Below are 24,093 nucleotides of genomic sequence, written 5' to 3' on the forward strand. Positions count from 1 at the left end.
GGGTACATAATATAAATTCCTCATTGCAGAAATTGTGTTTCTATGATAGTAGCCAAAGGGAGCAATAGAGGCTTTCAGCTACCAATGGGAATTGTTGTGATGGAAATTAGCCAAAGTTTTAAATATAAGTAGTGGAGGTTGGACCTGTATTATAAAAGCAAGTGGAGGAGGAGTGCATTGCAAAATCAGGTGGGCTTATGTAGGAGTTATTTGTGTCGATATGATTCTGTATGAGAATACTAAAGGAATTAAGGGAGAAAGATGATTATGAAATCATAATTAAATCTTTAACCCACCTTTGTTAACCCAATCAACTTTCTAACACAGTGCTCCCACCCCCTACCTCCATCCTGCACAACAAAAACTCCAATAGTATAAGGATTATATCCAGCACCATAAAGATCCATAATACAGGTATCCTTTGGCAACACCATGAAATGAGAAACTAACATGTACCTGTCACAGCAGACCTGCTCCATGAAAGGCAAGTTGAAACAAGCATGTTTTCTGTATTTTCCAACAGTTGATCCTACTATATTGGGTTGATGGTAAACATTCAAAAGCTGCCTACACCAACTCAACTCATTCTGCTATCTGGAATAAAACCTCCACATCTCTCTCCAAACACATTTGGAAATCAAAGAATACAAAAAAAGCAGATACCACATGGGAAATCATTGAATACTAGAGAAATGGATAGATGGTCTACAGTCTTCCTCATAGTTTCCCTAACAGCTTTCACCCAACTATAATCCTAAAGAAAAGAACCAAACTCATTGCAAATTACTACCATATACCAAAGTTCCTGTTGGTCAGCATGGAAGAAGTGATACTTACTGAACCTAAAAGAATGGGTATCATGAAATACAAAATCAATCATGTGGCTAATTACAGGTGCTTGACCACCATTTAAGATCTACTGATGAGAATGGTGAATTTATAAGAAACAGTGAAATAAGAGGAAATAACTATCTAAATTAAAACATTTAAGGCAATATTGAAGGTGTAAATGCAGAAAAAGTTTATTTTGCATATCTCTAATAACATTATTTATAAAATCAAAGTGAAATACATACATGTGTGTGTGCATGCAAACACATATCAGTAAATGTTAAGAAAGAAAATTCACATTTTCAATAATATTTGTTAATTTGGCAAATATCTGCACTATTAAGGCACACTGATCTTAGAATATAGAAACTGAGGAAAACCTGGTTCTCCCTAAAAATATATATTTATCATTGTTTTTATACCACAAATCATTAAATATCCAAAATCTTTCAACAAAAGACTATACCAACTTTAAAGGAAAAGATTTTGAAGTTGTTTGATCAGTCAATCTAGTAAATAACAGCAACTGAAATACAGCCATGAATAAAAGATATAGTTACAGAGACAAAAAAAGTTTAACACTGCACATATGTGAAAATATATAAACAATGCAGAAAAAAGATTTTTAAAATGCTGGTCTGAGTTGTTACATTTGTTTCTTCCCTCTTGTTCATAAAACACTAAGTTTTCCCTAGTTCAGCTATAAACTATTAATTAGCTATTGTGTTGCATAATATGAAAATATCACAACAAAAAGTATTAAACATGTAAAGCTTGAGTAAACAGAAAGTAAAACCAGTTAAGTTTTGAAATAGATGGAGTAATCTGAAAGATTCCAGCCAAGTCTGAAATCATATTTCAATGATATAAACAAAAAATGGTAATACACAACATTTTTGATTAGTTCATGAGTCAAAAATTAAATCATATTCAGTTTTTAAATGTAATTCTAAACCAGTCTCTCTTTTCAATGTGTTACTAACACATTCCAAATAACCAAAATAGTTTTGATGAGAAGAGGTCAATAGGTTAAAGTTCATGTATGGCAAGGCAAGGTCAAAAGGACAAGTAAACTTCCTAGAGAGAGGAATAGAGAGAAGGAAGCCCACTAACTCTACGTTTCATTATAGTGTTAGTTCTAATAAACTAAAAGTGATTATATTTAATTTCTGTAGAATGGTTAAGAATTTAGTTTGTGGTCACAAATTTCTGAATTCAGCACCCAGGGTGGCATCTATCTACAGCAAGTGTCATTTGCCATTGTACCTCTAATACAAAAAGGTACAGCCTTGGGTCTTCATGACAGTTATAATTAACATTCTTGTTGCCATAGTACTACTGAAAATTTACTGCCTTTGTTTGAATTAGTTTTGAAAAGGATAACTCAGTAAAATAACTCATTATTAATGTAGTATTTGAAACGTATTTTAGCACGAAAATTTGATGGAAGGTTTTAATTTAGATCACTTTGAAACAGGAAGATTGCATCATAGAACCAGGGTAAGTCTCAGGAGAGTTGGTATCAAAAGGTGTGTGTGTGGAACACGCAGTCACTTACAAGCTAATTCAATGAGCAGATAATCCAGTTGATCAAACAACTGAATATGTATCATCGTCAATGCCAAAAGAGATCAATTTTATTTGTTAAACACGAAGAGACGCCTTCAGTATAATAGCTGACATCAGATGAACAATACTTCAGATCTGTTTGAATAAACAAAATATTAGTGACCTCTAATAGACCTTGAAATATTCAGGGAGACAGTGTGAGTACAGTCGATTATATCAACCTAAGTATGTGACTAGCACTTTATTTTGTTGACTCAAAAGGATGAAAGGCAAAATGCACCTTACTGAGATTCAAATTCCAAATGGCAAAGCCCATGACTAAATGTCACAATGGACAGCTGAACTAGTTTTATCAATTCTAAAACCAACAAACACACACAGCTTTTTGCTTAGTATTCAGCAAAGTTAACAGCATAACAATCAAATCATTTTGTAAATAAAAAAAAAACCAAAGCCTTCATCTTGAATGAAAATATGGTTAAATATTGTAAAAAAAAAAAAAAAATAATAATAATAAAAAGCAAATGTCATTTGGCAATACATTGTAGAAAATAGCATGACAAGGAAAAACATTTAGAGAAATTAATTTTTGTTTTTTTAATGAGTGGATGTAAGAGAATGGAGGTAAAAATATAACCAACCCTTCTTAATGTAAAACCTCAAATATAACACCACTGATATAATGATAACATATCAGTTGTCAGAAAGACTTCCTCCTGCCCCCCGCCCCCCTTCTTGCAAATTATTGTTTTCACTTAAAAAGAAATTTTTTTTGCTGAAAACCCATGTTTTCGGATATGGAGATTCCAGAAAATTGCAAAAGATTGGAATTTTGAAATTCCGCCCCGCCATTCCCCCCTCAATTTCTTCATTTTTCACTCTTTCCCATAACCCAAACCCTAACCAGAAAAATTTTTTGAAATTTGTTTCAGAATCATAACCTCCATATTTTTCTGCATATTTACAAGAAAAAAAAAAAAAAAACTTGAAATTGAAAAATTTAGGTGGTGGTGGCAGATTTCAAAATGCTGATTTTTACCAATTTTTTTGCAGATTCATATTCTCTGTAGATGGGTTTGTGTAGAAAAAGAAAAAGAAAATAAAAAGAAAAGGGGTGTTTTTTGGGGGGTGGGGGGTATAAAAAGGAAGTCTTGCCCAGTTGTTTAATAAAGGTACAGAGCACCACGACGCATAATCACGGAGGTGTGAGTTCGAGTCTCATAGCCGGCCACCAACACTTTTTAATTTAAGGCGTAGGAGTGGCTGTGTGGTAAGTAGCTTGCTTACGAACCACATAGTTTCGGGTTCAGTCCAACTGCATGCCACCTTTTACTATAGAGTCGGGCCAACCAAAGCCTTGTGAGTGGATTTGGTAAACGGAAACTGAAAGAAGCCCATCGTATATATGTATATGTGTGAATATGTTTGTGTGTCTGCGTTTGTCCCCGCAAACATCGCTTGACAACCGATGCTGGTGTGTTTACGTCCCTGTAACTTAGCGGTTCAGCAAAAGAGACTGATAGAATAAGCACTAGGCTTACAAAGAATAAGTCCTGGGGTCAATTTGGTCGACTAAAGGCGGTGTTTCAGTCAAATGACTGAAACAAGTAAAAGAGTAAAAGAGATACATTAATGTGAAAAGCACAAATTTTATTAACAGAGATGATGGAATTAAAGGGAGGTAAAAAATTTTCTAATGTTTAATAGCAGGTAAAAACAAACTTTAAAAAAAAAAAAGAATTTTTTTTTGAAATGAGTTGACATGCCAGTCCCAATTTATTAAAACTGGAAATAGGCGATGGGGTGAGGGGACGGATATCAGTTGTTTACTTAATTGCTGTGAAGCCATTAAACTATTGTAGATCTAATTATAGTTACATAAACAGGATTTTAAAAAAAATATGTAATTACAGCTATTCCTGACAATGATTATTATATTGAAATATATCAATTAGACTTTAGAGGAAAAATGATGTGAAGATTATATAGTATTGCCTAAACTGTTTGATTCATAGAAAAGTCACCTGTGAGGTGATTAAAAATTCCATAATATTTGGAATATTAATTATCTTTAATCAGTAAAAACAAACAGTAAATCTAGACTCAAATGAAAATAACTACCATCTAAAATTATGTCATGTTCTTCATAGCTAGTTAATTCTACTTCAAAAAATGTGCCAGGAGAAAAATCATTTCAAAAATAAACATTTATAAAAGAAATTATGAAAAAATATATTTGCTTCAGACAAACACGTTACCATTTATTTGCATAGGAGTTGCAAAATGAAGTCTTTTGCAAAGTATTTATGTTGCCTTTTTCTTTATTGGGTATCTTCGTCGTGCATTTATCATAATGAGACCAACAATTGCAAGTACAAATGGAAGGAACCAAGTGAAGAACAACCACATATTCTCCAGTTTAGGATATCCTAGCATGAAGTGGCTTTGGGTTATCACAGCAAAAATTATGATTGTTGTCTGAAGAGAGACAGAAAACAAAAACGCAGATAAACTTTGGCAAACAACATTGAAATGGAGAACAGAATCAAAAAACAATACAGCTTATTGCAACAGTTGACAATTGAGTGAGAAAAATACATTTAAACTGTATAAACAGGAACTAATTAAAGAGTATTGTAGACATATATTAAGAGGTTGAATGGCAAATTTGGCCAACTAAATAACAGTTCCTCCAATGTTCATTGATGTATTCCATAACAGTTTTGTTTCTTTTATGAAAGCCAAAAGTGCCATGAACTGAAAAGGCCTAGAACTTTACTGTCAATGACAAACTATATCACTTGGTGTGCATGTGCTCCAATCTGAGGAAAAGTAACCAGACATAAAAATCTGGCTGAAAAATATCTCACAATATGAAATACAGAATTGGAAAGCATAAAAGCCTGCATGACCTACAGCACCATGTAAATCTAAGAATAATTAGATAAATCTGTTTGATTAATTAAAATGCAAGGAAAAAGAAAAATGCACACTGATTTGTGGAATATTCTGTATAACACTGTATGTTGTGCATTTTCAATTTATTCTATACACTAATAGAGAATGTTGATATTAGTCACTTGATATAACCGTAAAATACTCTGGAAAGCTTACAATATATAACCACATGGTCAAAATGATTACAGCTGCTTTTCATTAGATCAACAAGTTATTACTGGCCTTGCAGTAAACAAGAAGGACTTAATAGTTTCATTAAGCTATATACTCATCAATACAATTCAGCTATAAGCAGGACTAAAAGTTCAACTACCCTTATTTCTATAGTGTAACTATCATGAAGAACCAAGCTTGCAATTCAGAAACTATATTAAATTGGCTGACAAACTTTTTGATCATTTGTTCAATCAAGCAAAGCTGTTTTAGCATGTCCACTAGCATAAACTGGTAGACTAATTAACAAATAGCATGTACCTGTCTACCAAACATCAATTTAATTATAGCAAGGCTAAATAAAAGAGAACAGCCTCTTTTAGAAATATTCACACCATGAAATACAATAATTGGTAGTAATAAATCAGAAATTTAGATACATTTGACTTGTAAAACATACACATTTAATAGAAAGGAAAAAAAATCAAAAACAATACTTACGTAAACACGAGAGAGTAAAACTGATTTTATATCTCTTTCTAGGTAAAAACTCGTAGAGTACCAAGATAACCAAATACCACCAAGTGTCGATCCACCCACAAGTTGAGTTATATATACATGGATTAGATCAGGTTTTGGAGACTGAAGAAATGGAAAGAAAATAACAACAGTAGTGGGAATTACTTGTTTAATATACTGAAGGGATCAAAACGAGGCCAATACAAAGAAAATATAATAGTGGAGACTGTTATATCCAAACACACAGATGCTAGGTTAGCCTAACCACCAAAGGCAAGTACCTTATTTTAGTATGTTATTTTCTGACCTAAAAGTGCTTCTGAAGAGTAAGCCCTTTTGTTTAGGCCTTCTTAGCCACTAACACCCACCTTTCTAAACAAGTTATTGTAACAACACCTCCCACTCCCTTCTCTGCTGAAAACTGGAAGACAAAGAGTCCCTATCTTCAGTTCTTTCAGTTACCCCTCATCATGCTATATCTTACAAAGACAGAAGGAAAAGGTAAAATGCCTGTCCTTTCCTGTCAACATGATTGATGGACTCCCCAAAACAGCAATTAATTTTGATAGTGCAAAACAAGCTTTGTTGCCCTGCATCTTGGCATATGACATGTGAAACTGACCAGGCAGCTGCAGATTATCTACAGTCCCTGGCACATTCCTGTTGATTCAATGAGCTTTTCCTCTCCAGCAAGAACTTATTACATACATTATAACTAACAATTATCACTGAGATACAATTAGTACATAATTACCATAAAGTACAATAATTTATTACATACATCACCACTAGTGTAGCTAGTGGGGTGGGCAGTAGGGGTGGTCTGCTCCAAGCAGCACTTTTAAAGGGGCATTACTTTCGGGTCTGCTGTATGCAATACGTCTTTTGTGAGGTCCAGGGGTCGGCAAACGGAAGGGCCGTTCCAGATGGCACACACTCTAGCTATGCTAATGTACACCACTACTTAAAACTTGGATAACAATTATACTTTATGGGAAAATTAGAGGAAAGAAGAAAAAAAGTTTTAGAAAATATTTTCTCTCAATTGTGTAGAAAGTTGTCAAGCAGAGAACTTGTTTGCATGACATAAAACATTTAATATTGTTTATAGCAGTTAGTTCATTAAATATAACATACATACTTAAATACACAAAACACATACAATCAATATAAAGTAATCATCACTAAAATGTTAAATTGCTTGTTGATAATTAAGAGACTTTAATTATTAAGGGGTTATAAAAAAAAAGCAGTTTAATTAGGTTTTTGTGACCTAAAATTATGAACAACCTCAAATAGGTTTTTCTTATTGTATAATATTAATTCATCCTAATTTTGGCACAAGCTGCTAAAGTCTAGGGGATGGTGCTTAACTAGTACATATCTTAATAACTCCAAAAGGATGAATGGCAAAGTCAACCCCAGTAAAGCAAGAAGAAATGGGCACTAAGCATTTTCTCAGACTTGATAACAATTTGACCAGCAATGTGCTTCTTCTATCCATCCAGTGCTCAAAGAAATTGGTACCAAACAAAAAAAACTGAGATGAAGCCATAAAAATGACACAGATTTATTGCTGGTGAGGGAATTCTTCCACTCCATCAATGACATGGTGACATGGGAAGTAATAAAAGACAAATGAAAGAAGCCATATAAAATGAGGGGAGACAGAAGGATCTCTACTAACAGGCAAGGGAAAACTGGAACCCAAGGGCATTGTGATTGGCATGCCTAACAAAAAGAGGTTGAGCATGCCTGTTCTATACAATAGCTCAAATTAAATAACTGCGAGAAATAACAGCCAAATCACCCTTCAACTCCACTTTACTATCTTAAAATATGGAAGGGCAAAGGAGATAGGACTGACATCAAAATGGGATGGTCAAAACTGGAACATCCCTCAGGATAGTTCAACTCCTTAGCAATAATCTAGGGCTAAAAAGCATTATTTTGTTTGGCTCAAGTCAGCTTTATTCAAAGACATTCTTGCCACCACCATCTAGTCTTTATCTCATACACACATTCCCACTCCTTGCTGTTATTTCTAGCTGATTAGAAACCAAAGAGAAGCTCCCTTTTGTCTGTTCAAATTCTCAGTAGTTACCAGATTTAAATCATTAAAGGGCAACAAGACCTTACCTTCTGTTCACCCAAACCCTGCTACCTTTGTATGTAGGTAGCACAGTAAGGTATAGTTAACTGTAGCATATCCATGACTAACACGCTTAACTGGCAACAATCCAGTAAACCACATATCAATCAACTGTGCCATCAATATGCTTTCCCTCTAGTGCTACTATCCATATGTTTAGGTTGTCACTGTTCCCTTTTGTATACCTTTCTTTTCAATAAGGTGAACCATATTTTGCTAATAATGTTTTACGGTGAGTCTAAATTGTCATTATTTTGTACAAGAGGAGGACAAAAGATTAACACAATGACAGATGGTACTGTCTGTTTTAGAAAAGTTTAAAATCAGCAATCAGTGATTCCCTACTTTCATCTCTTACAGATTGTGTAACCCAGCTCAGGTCAGAGAAACGGACCATACCTAATTATGCTGACAAATTGGGAGCAAGATAAATATTTATTAACAACAGCAGTTTTATTATTCATACAGTTAACAGATCCAACATTAGACATGTTGCCAATGTCAGCTGGTGAAAATTAGAAAGATTAAAAGAGAAAACTTACAAACAAGGTAGTCAAAAAATGTGGAAAGGCCATATATGCCAGCCCTGACAGAAACGTAACAAAAAATTCAGTTCTTATCACCCATGTCAATAACACTTCAGGTTCATAGTGACCAAGTTTAGGTTGCTTTCGTATAATTTGGACTAAATTAGCCACTAACCACAGGCAGAAGTTCCCAAGAACAAAGTAGAGAAACTGTCAAGAAAAGAAAAAAAAAAAAGATCATTAGTTATATATTTAATAAAACAAATCAGAATTAAAACAATTATTATTAGAAATAACTAGAATAGTATAGAAGAGAATAGTCATCATCATCGTGTTACATCCACAGTGTTATAACATTTCTAATATTTAATTCTGCAGAGGCAAAAATGAAGGATATCAATGATCCTCACCATATGATATTCATCTCTCTCTCTCTCTCTGTCTGTCTAAGTGAGAGAGAGAGAAAGAGGGAGAGACAGATTCTGCCTGGAGGGTGTGAGGTGAATCTGTGGAAAAGAGGACCTAGGAGGACGTAGAGTAAAGTGGTGCAAAATGACCTTCAGATGTTAAGCAATTAGCAAAACTTGAGAAGACCTGTCCACCTAAGTAATCTGGACATCCTAAAGGCATGTTGTTTATGCCTCTGTCCTTGAAAAATCTCTCCTCCATCTGTGTGTCACTCACTTCATTCACCTCTCCTTTATCTCCCACTCTTGCAATTTTCACACAATCTATCCTTCAACATGTTCCTCACCCCCCCCCCTTCTCCCTGTATTCACTCACTGCATTTTCCTCCCTTTCATTTCCAGTGCGGGTGAGCTTATCTGCCCATTCACCCTATCCAATCCTCTGTACCACTTTACTCATATACACTCCCTTGTAACTTGATGGTATACCCCAACCCATTTTCACCATCTTCTCTCTCACTCCTCTCCTGGGTTAGCCACCTCCCTCAATACCACTAGCTCTTCAGACAACAGAGTTTAGTTTTGCAAGTTTCTTGGTGACCCCACTGCAGTTGGTACCACATGAAAAGCATCCAGTACACTCTGTAAAGTGGTAGCCATTAGGAAGGTTATTCAGTTGTGGAAACCACACCAAAGCAGAAAGTAGGGCTTGGTATTGTCCTTTGGCTTGTTGGTTTCTGTTAAACTGTCCAACCCATGCCAGCATGGAAAGCAGGCATTATATGATGATGTTTTATTAATTAGACTTGTGTCATTACCATCATCATAATTCTGATTCAACGTGCATTTTCTACTGAAGCTTCATACTTATTACTGGAGCAAAGTATTGCTGAACATGGGATCTTGGGTAGAGAACAAGTTTCTAAACTACAAATGATTACAATATATGAGACTATAAAAATCTGCAAGACCTTCCTATGATTTAAAGGAAAATGTAAAAAACAAGATGCTTTCCCTCACAACCTTGCTACCAAGCAAATGGCCGGTCAAAATCTATTCTAATTTAAAAAGGGAAAGAGAAACAATCAAACTTAGATTTGTACATATACATACATACATACAACCTATAAAATGTGACTTTGTAGCAGTATTTACTCTACCCCACCTGGACACACACCATACCTGCAGACACTCTCACACATACATGTACCTTGTACAAAGAACAGAAAATCAAACATGTCAATGACAACAACAAATGATTTAAGGCTGCAACTGAGTTTCAAGTCATCACTTGCTGAAGTTCCTTCTCTTCTAGGAACTACAAATAGTGAAAACAAGGCAACGAGCAGAGAGGGGGGTTGATTATATCAAGGAATAAGGAATCAAACTCATTCTAAAGATGATATACACTACAGGAAATTAAGAAAATTAGAAAACCCTAGGGTGAAGGAAGGGGCTAAGATTGAAGCCTAGTGCAGCCATCTGGTTTGCCAGCCCTCAGTCAAAATTGTCCAATCCATGCTAGCATTGAAAGCGGATATTAAACGATGATGATGATGAATATTATTCAACATACACTAGATTTTGATAATGGAATCAGTCAAGGTGTTAATTATCAACTATCAGTTTCTGCTTTGACTCCAGAAGACGTTAGTATCATCGTTCATGAGAAAACTACAGAAATATAACCCAGATAGTTTACGTACAGTTGGAGAAGGAAGATAAAGTTAAAAGAGTCTACAGTACATAACTTCAAAAAATAAAGATCCTATGATGAATAGAAGCAGAAAAAAACTGGGTATTGTATCATGACAATGTACTGTGAATAGAACAAACAGCAGCCATAATTAGTGAACACAAAATGGAGCAAAACAAGACATAGAAGTAAAGGGCTTTTTGATAGCAGAGTGGGTAGCAGCCCTAGTTAAGTTGAAATCAGAAGATATACTTGTAATGCACAGTGACAGGTTGTGTTTACCAACTCTGGCTATTTACGCCTTAGTTAATCAGACATTATGGTTATAAACTATTAGAAGAACAAAATAGATACTTCAGAAGGACTGACTACTAAGACATTCAAGTGATCGACCAAGATGCAAAAATAAGAGAGAGATAGTTGGGAGGGGGTATAGAAAAATATAATAGAGGACAAAACCAGATTATAAGACATGTAATTTGTATCAAGATGCCCTCTTCTTCAATCAACTACAAGAAAAGTTCTGAGACAAGAACAAATCATTAAAGCCAATATTTATTGATTTGGAGAAGACATCTTTGACAATGTACCATGAAGAATGGCTGTGAGAACAATGTATGCAACATATAGGTGCTAAAAGCAAGGTAAGTGTTTGCAACCAGTTCAAATAGGTAAGCATCTACCAGCACTATCCCTGTTTCTTTCAGTTTAAGACTGAGTAGTCCCACAGTTCTCAAAGCTAAATTAGTTGCAGAATTAAAGAAAACCTCCCAAATTTGGAAGATGGGATTCAAACAGAGAGACTCAATAGTCAATTTAGCAAAGACAAATGTTTTAGTTAGCAGAAAATACAACAGAATGCTAGTACCAACTTGGAAATGGTTGTGTTTGATATACAGAAAGTCAGCAGGGAGGTACAACTGTTGTACACTGTGTACCAAATGTAAATAATGGGTGGATAAAAGGTGTAGTGGTATCGCAGACAGGCTGACAGAGAAGTATTTCAGATGATACACAGAGGTAGTTAACAATAAAGTCCCTCAACTGCCCAGAAGACTCATTCATCATCATCATCATCATTTAACATCCGTTTTCCATACTGACTTGGGTTGGATGGTTTGATAGGAGCTGGCAAGCCAGAGGGCTACAAAAGGCTCTAGTCACCTGTCCTGGTGTGATTTATATAGCTGGATCCTCTTCATAATGCCAGCTATTTTACAGAGTGTACAGTGGGTGATAAGCAACTTGTTATCTAGATGACCTAATCATTACTATCAAGGGGATTGAGGTAACAGAAATGGTAGCTTCACAAATGATCTGTTAATAGATGGCTTCTCTCTCACTGAAGAACAGACTTTATGATGCGAGATTTAAAGGTAGTGAGGTTTGAGCATAAGAATGCGGAGGACATTGGGTGGAAACTGGGAACAAACAACGTAAACACGTTCTATAACTATGAATGTGGAATTAAAACATTGCTGCTGGCACTCTGGTACAACCAAATCTACTTCTCAATATATGACCTCATATTATCCATTTCTAGTCTGTAACGTGCACTCTGGCTTTTGTCAATTCATTTTGTCCGTTACATTTTACCTTTTCACTAGTTTCAATCATCAGGCGGCCATGCTAAGGCACTGTTCTGAAGGGTTTTAGTCAAACCAATAGACCACAGGACTTTCCTTTAAAAGCATGGTGTTTATTCTCTTAGTCTCTTTTGGCCAAACTGCTAAGTTAAGGGAGACATAAACTAACACCAGTTATCAGCAGTGCTGGGGGATAAAGACAGAGATTTATTTATATATATATATATATATATATATATATATAACAACTCAAGTATTAACAGAAGTATTAATACATGCTAAATATTAACAGAAGCTCAGGGAAGGAAAGAAAGGTGGTTTTACATTTTGAGGAAAGTCCAAGAGTAAAGGAAGACAGGAAAAAAAAAAAAATCGCCAACAATTCACATGTAGTTCCAGTTTATATATATATATACATACATACATTCACAACAGGTTTCTTTCAGTTTCCATCTGTCAAATCCATTCACTAAGCTTTCGTTAGAAGACACTTGCCCAAGGACCAAGGTGCTATGCAGTGAAACTGAACCCATAAGCATATGGTTCAGAACTTCTTACCCCACAACTGTACCTATGCCTCATATGAAATATGTTTAATATATCTTTTTCTGCTGGAATACAAAAGACATTGCAAATGAGAGTTACCAAAAGCCACAGCCTACCATATTAAACAGTAAAAATACTTACAAATGTAGTGAACTTGTCCATGATAAACATAGCATGATATGCAAGCGTGAGGATTTGGATTTTTAGCCCCTGCAAAAATGAAAATATAAAGAATGAGGGAGAGAGAAAGAGTGTGAAAATGAGTCAACACATTGTTCAATCAATCACAATAGAAATGCCACATTTTATTTAGCTTCGAAGGCACAAACATTTTTTCATTTTTGCTTTTTTTAAATTTTTTTGGAGTAAATATTTTCAATGCTTCCAGTAACCATGGATTTGTAGCAGAGTAATCTCTAAACTGATGCAGCAGATCAAAGACAATAATAGTAAGGTCTGAATTTACAATTGCTGGGTATAATTTAATCCAGTTTTCTTATTTGCAAAATAGGAGTTTGTTAGCCCCAGCCATAAAGATGTAAAAACTTAGAAGTCAATTTAACTGATGATCGTGACAAACATATTAATTCTTGAAAAAAATGGAAGTCAACTCTAGAATTAGGAAAGATGAAAATAAAAACTAATTAGACTAGCATTGCTTTAACAACATCACTAATTTAAAGTACTGAATATGTAAAAAATAAATATGGTGACCAAGTCCAGATATGGTTTGTTTAAAAAATAATTTATAAAATGAAGCCACCAAATCTCTAGAGGATTAAAACCATTTAGAAAACTAGGTTAACTCACCAAAATACGACTCCACATCATTGTTCCAATAACAGATTCATCCTTGCTCATGCGACATTTGTATAAAACAAAAGATGCCCCTACATGAATCGCTCCATATATCCGCATTAAAGCTAAATGTGATGCTTCTATCGGCGTCCCTTCACTCACCTAAAATAAAATGTAGCTACAAATTATATAATACTTGTTAATTATAATTTTTCATAATGATTTTGACAACAAATCATTTAACATTTTAAAACTAATATACTGAACAACCAATAAACTATGCAAACTTTTAGAAAATGCACACACACAAAAAAAAATAGAAAATTTTATTTTATTAAATTTGAATATTTGCAAATATAAATGTAGAATTTACAGGAATCAAGAATCTTCATAATATGAAAAGTTTTGGTTCGGAGAAAAAGCATTAATCTTCACTGAGTAACTGTCACATTACTAACAGGAACTTCAACTTTCTACCATAGCAAATCTTAGGATGTGTTTTTTTTACTTCTTGAACATGGTGTAGTTGAGGTGGATTAGTGTATATGGCTGGGTAAACATGGTTACATGGTTGGCATGAACAAGGACATACTTAAGCATTAATCACTGTCAAAAATAATTAAATACCAAATATGAATGAGAATACTTAAATATTAACTTGGATAGTAGGAAGCTTCAGATGGTAAAGCTGCAGCTTACCAACCTTAACAGTTGATAATCTGTTATCCATCACCAGAACAGGGCTCCGTTAGGGGCCTATGCACAAAACAAACATTATTTCGACATGTTAAGTAATGAAATTTTTTTCAGTAAATGTCACCCTGCAGTTGCTCTGCATTCTAAAAGAAATATTTTTAATAAAAAAAAAAAACTATGACAGTACTAAAGAAAAAAAAATACAACCATTCTCTGTCTCCCTCGTGATCTTGACTTCAAGATTACAAAACAGGTGAACTTGATGTAGCTGATGCATGCTTGGAACTTCATTTAACCAATGTTTACATAACAGATCTTTATTACATTCCAATCACACTGATATGTAGGTTTTCTATATTACATTGAACATATATCAATCACTTTAACCCACTTCTCTACTATTTCTACACCCATCTCAGTTGGTATGACACTGTTTTTGATATCCTCTCATTTTGCTATTCAGCCTCCGACCCACAACTTGCAGTGTACCTATCATTATATTCATTCTCTACCTCTCTCTCTCTCTCTTGTACCATCCCAACAACATTTTCCTCTTTATACCCATATTCAGACCCTCTTTTTTCTCTTACCCCCATGGCAGTCACTCCTATTCAAGCTGAATCACATTTGTCTTGTAATGAACGGTGAAACAGACTCATCAGTCATAGTTGCCTGAGTAAAATGGCTGGTGTTTGAATGGAGACATTCAAACACCAGCTACTACTTAATCATTGTCAAATACATGACAACTGCTCTAATACTCTTCTTCATTTTGCTAGTCTCTCATGGTTGAGAAAGACAATTCCACAATTTCTTGCTAAATAACCTGCAGAGATAATATTGTTTACAGTGACCAAATGTTTGTGCTATACATTAGTTTATTCCCTCCTTCAAATCGACATTGCATGTACAGTTGCATGGTGTGAAGTATTTTGTTCATAAGCACAAAGCATCATCTGGTCTGGGAATTGAATCCATGACCTTACAATCTTCAGTATAACACCTCTGATCACTAGGCCCCATGCTCTCTCTAATACTGGTGCTACAATAAAATACACCCAGCATACTAAAGCTGGTTTGTGAAAGAAAGGGCACCCAGCCAAAGAAAAATGGAACAAGTGACAATTGCTCTTCTGACTTGTCAAAGACAGTAGCTTGAAGTTAAAACTAACTCGGGCTGCGATGACCCATACAACACATGACAGCATAGAAAGCAGGCATAAAACAACCATGAAAAAGAAACTTACTAAATCATTCAGCTTTCATGATACAAATATTGATTACTTAGTTAAGATCAACTGCTGAAGGAGAAGAGGTAAAAATCTATTGCATCACCCAAATATACTAATACTTTATCAATGGTAAATAGATGAAAATCTAATGACGGCCTTATCATGATTTGAACAATAAAACTTGTAAATAAAGGAAATAATCTAGCTTTCAAAATACATCAACAAGTAACCCATTATTTATGGACTAGGATACTTATAAATGTAAAAAGAAAGAGAGACAATTTTAATATTCATAGGGATTGGGCCAAAATGAGTATTTCTGATTTCTCATCCCCCACTTGCTTGAAACCACTACATTGTAAGTATTGCATTGTCATTTTGTACTTTTGCACCATGTTTAAGAGTAAAAAATTGGCCAGCATAACGGTTGTTGAAATTAAGAGGGTGACAGGCACATTTTTTTTTCAAAGAAATTTTTTTCTCAACTTTGACTTAATTGTAATCAAAGTTATTAATAAAATATCTGGATAATTTTAGGTGCTTAACAATTAATATTTTTTTCTCTGCTAGATTCCAAGTAATTTTTTTCCTTACACTAATGCCATAATTTTCAAAAAAAAAAAAAAAAAAAAAAAAAAAAGAGAGGAAGAGGTCTAAAGTGGGGCAAAATTAATAATGACTTATTTCAATAATTTCCTCTTTAACTACATGGTGCGTAAATATACCAGGAAGAGAGCCATTCTAGCAGATTGTGAAGAAGCTATAGAGAATATTTTATGTTGAGTTGTTTTAGTCGTGTTTTGTTGTTTCATATTGTGAGTCATTTTTCCAGGATCTTTCATTTGACCTAGATATTTTTAATTTTTGGTGCATTTCTGATGTCTGAGGATGAATATTGATGTGTACGAGTCTTTTTTCAAATATATTCCTGGAGAATTGAAGTAGCAAAGTTACCATATTTTGTGTTACTCATTTTGCCTCATCTAAATTATACTCAAAGAGAATGGAGATAATTTTCTGAAAGTGTTCTGAATATGCTGTAGTGCTTTTAATGCATTTGCTTAGCTGATATAGGTTTTGTAAGGTAGTGAACATATTACTCTTTTACTTGTTTCGGTCATTTGACTGTGGCCATGCTGGAGCACTGCCTTTATTCAAGCAAATTGACCCCAGGACTTATTCTTCGTAAGCCTAGTACTTATTCCATCGGTCTCTTTTGTCGATCTGCTAAGTTACGGTTGTCAAGTGATGTGGGGGGGGGACAGACACACAAACACACATATATATATACACATATATACAACAGGCTTCTTTCAGTTTCCGTCTACCAAATCCACTCACAAGGCTTTGGTCGGCCCGAGGCTATAATAGAAGACACTTGCCCAAGGTGCCACGCAGTGGGACTGAACCCGGAACCATGTAGTTTGTAAGCAAGCTACTTACCACACAGCCACTCCTACGCCTATATGTGAAAAATTATTTTTCTCTAAGTCAACATTACTCATTGTGTCCTATTCACCCTACCTGCTACATTAGTTTTAATACAAAGACTTCTTTTCTTTCACTATTTCAAGTGCTGATTCAACGAAGCATATTAAATATTCATAACATAAAGCCGGTTTTACAAGTTCTACGCATGTCTGTTCCTATACTTGTTCTATTAGGTCATTCATTCATTTTTAAACAATCAATATGACTCGATTAGAAAGGGAGATAAGGGTAGAGACAATGACCTTTTTCAATATATCTGAGATTAGTAAGAGAGAAAGGGAGTAAGTTAGACTGGGGATTTGATTTGAATGCTTGCAAGAGTGGACTGAGTTAAAGGCACCCATGAACTTTGACATCAGTGTTGCTGTCAGGATCACCAGAACACTCAGGAGGAGGTAACTGCTGTTAAGCCATTTTTTAAAACTGCTTCTATCGGATGAGAAATTTAGAATCTCTTCAATGTAAATAAAAATTGCTTTAATTAAAAAATAGCTAAAAGAAAAAAATTACTGTTTATTCATTCAGTTCAAAGGATACTGAGAAATATAGTTAAATAACTGATCCAATAAGTTTTTGTATAATCTACGCCAAATTTCGCCCATATGACTTAGTAAGAACTATTTGCATGTCACACATTTTAATTAATAATTTACTAAAAAGTCTACTGAAACGAAGTTTCTAAATTTCTCATTTAGATTTTAGTCTTTTGAAAAATGGTTAAATTCCTCCTTATTCTTCTTTAGATTCTAATAGTAAGGAGTACCACCAACTCAACATTCAAGTTGGGCAGTAAAATATGGAACTCATCAAAATAAGTAAACTCAGAAATAGTAATCATTCAGACAAGTCTAAACTGACACATGCTAAATTTATCTTAGTCTAGCATCAGATAAGATTTTCTTTCAAGCTTTCTCAATTGAGTAGGAGAAAATTTTCAAAATATCTTGAGGAATATAAATGAAACAAATAGTGAAAACAAGGAACAAGATAGGTATCTATATCATTTCCCATTCAATATGAGAATAATTCCAATCAAAATGAGAATATCAAAAATAAGAAGGCAATCTAAAATATACAGTATTTTTGTGTTAGTTATTTATCACTAATAATAATAAACAAATGTTTGTGTTATATTGTTCAATTCATAGTCAATTTATTCACTAAGTTTATTTCCAAAAATCATATTACACACTACAAAAATTAAAGCATTGTAGATAACAACAAAATTGATTCAACATAACACTAAAATATCACATCATTGAGATTCAATGCATCATCCACATTTGCTTGAATACTTGCAATAGAATTTGAGCATGTATTTGGTGTTATTTGTTCTATTGCTTCAACAACCACTTGTTCAAGTGCTCTTAGCCTATACTCTTTAGTTGTCAATTCACTAGGTGTTACTGATAAAATATCATGAAGTTTATTGGCCAATTCACATTTGACATAACTTTTCACTATTGACCAAATTTGTTCAATTGGATTGAACATGGGGCTGTAAGGTGCCACTCGCAAAACTTCATGCATTGGAAACTGATCTTCATTAAAAACTTGCTCCATCTGAGAACGACATGGGGCATTATCAATTACCATAGCTACTGATCTGGCATATCGACTAAATGCCTTAATTAGGCAACACCACGTCTATTCTTTGGCATTCTCTTTTTCAAATGAGCCCTGTTTAAATTCATAATGAAGACCACCGTTTCCAATACAGCAAATAATATGAACGTTTGCTCCTTTTGAACCAGCTGCAACTGTTGTACATCTTGTTCCTTGTGAAGCTTGACCTTCACATCTTGAGATATGAATATTAAAATTGCTTTCATCCATAAACAAAATAGGTTTGTTTATGGCCTGATATTCGAGCAAACTTAAGACAAAATTTCTACGGTTTTTTTTTTTAATATTCTCAAGACAATTTGGTCTTTCAGGTTCGTTTCTTACATTTTTCAATGTGTACATCGATGAATCCAAATGCCTAGCGACTGTTTGCTTTGATATATATTAAGTTCAAATTTCTGCCGTACTGTGCTACAAATTTCACCAAGTGTTATTTTAGGATCATTTTCAATTAGTTCAGTAAAATAATTTTCATGTGCTCTGACTACTTTCAAATAAGTTTTACCACCTCTTCAGCAACTGTTGATTATGGTACGTTCAATTCTGTGGCCAATCTTCTCCAATCACGGCAAGACTTCCTTTTGTACCCCCCGCCACCCCACCCCCCTTTTTTTAATTAATAATTTTTTTCTACAACCCCCGTTTTCGGCTATGGAGAATACGAATCTGCAAAAAAACAGGCAAAAATTGGCATTTTGAAACCCTCACCCCTAATTTCTTCATTTTTAACTTTTTTTTTTTTCATAATATGTGAGAAAATACGGAGATTATGATTCTAAAAGAATTACCCAAAATTTTTTTCTGAAAAAAAATTTTTTTTTTTCAAATACATGCGGAAAAATAGAGATTATGATTCAGAAAAAAATTTCCAAAAACTTTTCTAGTTAGGGTTAGGGTTAAACGGTTACGGTTTGGAAAAAAAAAGTGAAAAATGAAGAATTGGGGTGAGGGTAGTGAGAAGGGGATCTCTGCATCCGAAAACGGGGGTTTTGGGGGGAAAAAATTGCGAGAAAATGGGGGGAGGGGAGGAAGTCTTCCCCAATCACCACCATTGCGGTATACAGTTAAAATGTATTATTTTTTTCCTCTCTCCACAAATATATTTGCTCTTTTGATTTTCTAGGCACAGTGCAGATCGATTAAGAAAGAATAATTCAAATCGGACTATTACAACTTTTTTTTACATGACTACTGAGAGTATCCAATAAATGGTCTTTAAGGAAACACCACACTCTTTCACACAAAAAAATACCTCAAGATAAGGGTGGGAAAAAAATGAGATACGATTCCAGAGGCAGTTCTCTCCCCTCAAAGACAATATTCACGCGCCCCCTCCCCTTTACAATTTCTCTCTCTCTCTCTAAGCATCGGCGGCTGTAGTTCCAAGTCAGATAACCACGCATTAATATTCTCATTTTGGCGGAATACGCACACCACTCGTTTTCGGCGTAATCCTAACTCCTAAATACCGGGTGTGCGTATTCTTTACTTTCGCCCACATTTTGAATGAAATTATTCCATATTAAATCTGAATTTCTTAGTCCTTAATTATTCTCGTTTTGAATGGAATTATTCTCCTATTGAATGTGAAATGAAATGGACAGTAGTTTCAGAAATAAAGAGGTTTAATATTGGAGTTCCGGCTTCAAACAACGATCTTTAAAAAATACTTTGCACTAAATTATTCCCAAAGCAAAATAATCCTTTCTACTATAGGCACAAGACCTGGAATTTGAGAAGAGGTGGATAGTCGATCACATCGACCCCAGTACTTGACTAGTACTTAATTTATCGATCCCGAAAGGATGAATGGCAAACTCGACCTCGGCGAGTAATAATGTTAATAGATTCGGCTTTCGGGAAACGTAAAATGCTTGAAGAGGCGATGGTGGAGATAGTGAAGATTTCTAAAACATTTTAGTATAAAACTTTAGATTTTAGCTGAGGTGTCTTTGTGCCTATTTGTTACCCAACCATCACTTGACAACCGATGCTGGTGTGTATACGTCCTCGTAACTTAGAGATCAATAGAATAAGTCCTGGGGTCGATTTAAAAACCCTTAAAAGCGGTTCTCCAAATGGCTACAATCACATGGCAAACAAGTAAAAGAAAATATTGTTTGTATGTCCTTTTCAGACTGTCACCCTACCATGATGAAGTATTCCGTACCTTTATTATCCCGAGATTTACATCGCATCCCTCGCAGATCCAATCAAGCCGGACAAGTTTAAGGGTAAAAAGCAGTCGAAAGATATGTCTCGGCTTGTACAGGGTTCGGATCTGAGGTGGGATTAAATACCCTTTTCTCGTAAAAAAACATACACCCGCTACATAAACATCAACAAAGAAACGAAAGCAAATCTCAAGTTATAACCACAAGTGTGCCTTCTTCCCTTCTCGACTTTGTTTCTTCATAACTTGTGATATACCGATCTCAGTTCTTCGGATTAGAAAATAAATATCATCAATGGCCTAAGGCTCCAGGAGGGGCAATAGTTTCTATAATGGGAATAGTTTTAAATTAAAGTACATCGTCGTTTTGGAGATGAAAATTTATTTCACTGTTAGGACGATATTGCTATTGCAACATCTTCCTAGCAAATTCATTAACATCTCTATGGAAACTTCTTACAAAAATTGCGGGACTTTCAGTAAATAACGTTGAAAAATAAATTCTAAATTTTCATATTTTCAAATGAAACTGTGTTTAAAAAAATTTTTTAAATCAGGCAATATATAATTGGGAGATTCTCGTAAGTGAAATGTTTAAGAATTCGAAATGTATTTCTTTATCAAGCACAAATCTTATAATATGACTTAAACTAGGATGTGATGCCAAAATAATTTTGGTTAATGTTTACAATATTAACCCAATATTACCCGGGTGTTTTTGTTTTGACTTTCATTTTACTTCCTTATTTTTCCTCCCGTTTAAGGACTCGTTTATTACTGTAACGTCAGTGTTTACCGTTTTATAAAATTAAATTAGAAAATTGGACAAAACAGAGAACACAATTGAAAAGGAAAAGAAAAAAAGAATCGCAATAGCGAGCAAATCCTTTAATATCTGAAATCGAGTACAAGTAAGTTTAAAATCCATTTATAAAGTATATTATTCCCAAACAAACCTAAGTAAGAGCAACTAAATAGAATACTTCAGAAATGTGTTAATAAAATAATTCTTGATGTCTTTTATAAACTTCTAAAATCACACACACATACACAAACACACACACAAAGTTATCCCTGCGCTGCTTTTCGGCTCTTCATTTTAATTTTCACTTATATCTGTGTATAACTAAATGTCCGTGTGATCACGTACTCGAAATCCTAATTAAAAAGTAAATAGATTTTCGAAATAGCTATTATACTACATTAGGATATTGGAGCGCACAAAATTTGAACTGAAATTGTACCTGTAAAGAATGTATTTATTCCAGGAAGCCCGTTATTTACAGATAGTTACGATATAAACACATCCCGGACTTTTTGAGCCTTAATGGAGATGATCAAAAAGGTATTAACGATAAATTTGACATGTGAATCTCCTTATTTACATTAAATAAGAACAAATACACACCAACTTCATTAACCGGGTGTCGTTGCGGGTGGAAATTTAGAATTTCTTACGACAGGCATTTTAAGTGTGAAAGGGTACTTCAAACTTTGCAACAAAGAAAGATTATATCAAAACTAATTTAACATCTTTATTATATCAAGAAGTTTTTTGTTTTTTTTTTTAAAAATAAGCATTTCCAAATGATGAAGACTCTTAAGAATAACATTATTTCTAGGAAAGGTTCTTCGGAATTCTACAGGTAAAACATGAATAACTCTAAGAAAGTTTTAGTATCTTATTCCTTAATTAGATCTTTTTAGAAATAAAAAAAAATTATTAATTTCACAGCAATAAATAGTTATTTAAAAAGGCATTATTTTTGGCAATTACTAACCTGTCTGCGAAGAAACTCGTTCGGGAATAACAGAGCAAATATTCCTAGAAAAAATTCAATCAACATATCAGCCAACAGCCATGTTTTTACTGATAGAAATAATGCTGGCGAAAAAATGAATGGCATAGCAATTATTCGGACATAATCGAAAGTAGTTAAATTGAAATCCATTCTTGCGGTCGCGAATGCAAAAACAGAGACTCCGTTAGAATTCTGGCGCTATATATTGACGCATGCGCGAGCACTGCTTCAATTAACGAACCCAATTAACGTGCTGCTGAGTTATTTGTTAATGCTATAAGGTTTCACGCTCTCTTTCTTTTTCTTTATTTTTTTCGATATTTACATTGTGTTTTATTTTAAGAAATGAAAGCTATTGAAAATCTATTAGATTAGCTTGAAATATTTGACTTGAAGAAAAAATTCTATGTGACCAAATATAGTGCTTCATTTAAAATCCTCAATACTCTCTTATTGTTTTCTTCGATTTTTGTAGTAGATTGTTCTGTCTTGAGAAGTGAACCATCGTATATTAGACAGATTCAATCAAAACATTACAAATGTTTTTTCATTAATAAAACAATCCATTCATGTATATTACTACTATAGAAATGGGTGGTTGAATAACATTGAGGAATGGGCCGAGGATATAGTATAAAAGTTGGCGGTTTGTAGCATGTCTAGGAAATGGAGGAGTTTATGTCTTTTCTGTCTTCTGATACCCCTCAACCCCGGGTATATTGATTGATTGATTATTACTATGAACAAACGATCGATAGAGATTATTACAGTTACTGCTGTTCTTCAACTTTAAGTCAGCTCTGATCAATCAAAGGTATTCCTAGCATGGAGGGTTACATATTTTTTCCAGGTAGTGTCCCTCCGGCTTGACATAATCCAATGAGTTTTTTTGTTTTTTTCTAAAGATGTAAGAGTATATTATGAACGCGATCTGGCTGCTATTTCTTTCACCTCGAACGAACATGTAGAGGGTCCCTCATTGACTCGGGACAACAGTGATAGATTGCAGGGTTAAATATTCTGTGGATTCCTGTCCGAGAGTATACCAGTTTGTGATGAACTGATTTTATCTCTCATCCTTGTAAAAATCGACAGAATATAAACTGTACCTGAATCACCAGACGGAAGTTAGCTTTGGTTTCCTCGTTATTAAGCAAGATATATGAATATTATCCAGGAAAACAGGCTGATACAAGTGACTTGCTTTTATGAGGGCGATAAACGTTTCATATCATTTGGGGAAACTATCCCACAGTGTAGTACCTATTTGCAGGTAGATAGCCTGGGCTGTTGACAGTGAGTTGATCAAGGAAACAGTACAGTGAACTAAA

The 24,093-nt window shown here is 34.3% G+C and overlaps 1 protein-coding gene and 1 long non-coding RNA gene across 2 annotated transcripts; one reads left to right on the top strand and one right to left on the bottom strand.

Moving 5' to 3' along the window:
• Positions 1-3,473: 3,473 nt before the first annotated feature.
• On the top strand, positions 3,474-4,129 carry LOC118767335. Its single transcript, XR_005003253.1, has 3 exons — positions 3,474-3,572; positions 3,946-3,950; positions 4,023-4,129. It is a non-coding gene; the product is annotated as an uncharacterized LOC118767335 (long non-coding RNA).
• Positions 4,030-23,046, bottom strand: LOC115222545. Its single transcript, XM_029792806.2, has 6 exons — positions 22,742-23,046; positions 13,755-13,904; positions 13,086-13,154; positions 8,725-8,919; positions 6,013-6,153; positions 4,030-4,878 (listed from the first exon to the last, which is right to left on the bottom strand). Exons 1-6 carry the CDS (start codon positions 22,910-22,912, stop codon positions 4,705-4,707), a joined length of 900 nt encoding a protein of 299 aa, XP_029648666.1. The 5' UTR covers positions 22,913-23,046; the 3' UTR covers positions 4,030-4,704.
• Between the last annotated feature and the right edge of the window lie 1,047 nt (positions 23,047-24,093).

Source organism: Octopus sinensis, linkage group LG20 (genome assembly GCF_006345805.1).
Source record: "Octopus sinensis linkage group LG20, ASM634580v1, whole genome shotgun sequence".
Classification (NCBI taxonomy): Eukaryota; Metazoa; Mollusca; class Cephalopoda; order Octopoda; family Octopodidae; genus Octopus; species Octopus sinensis.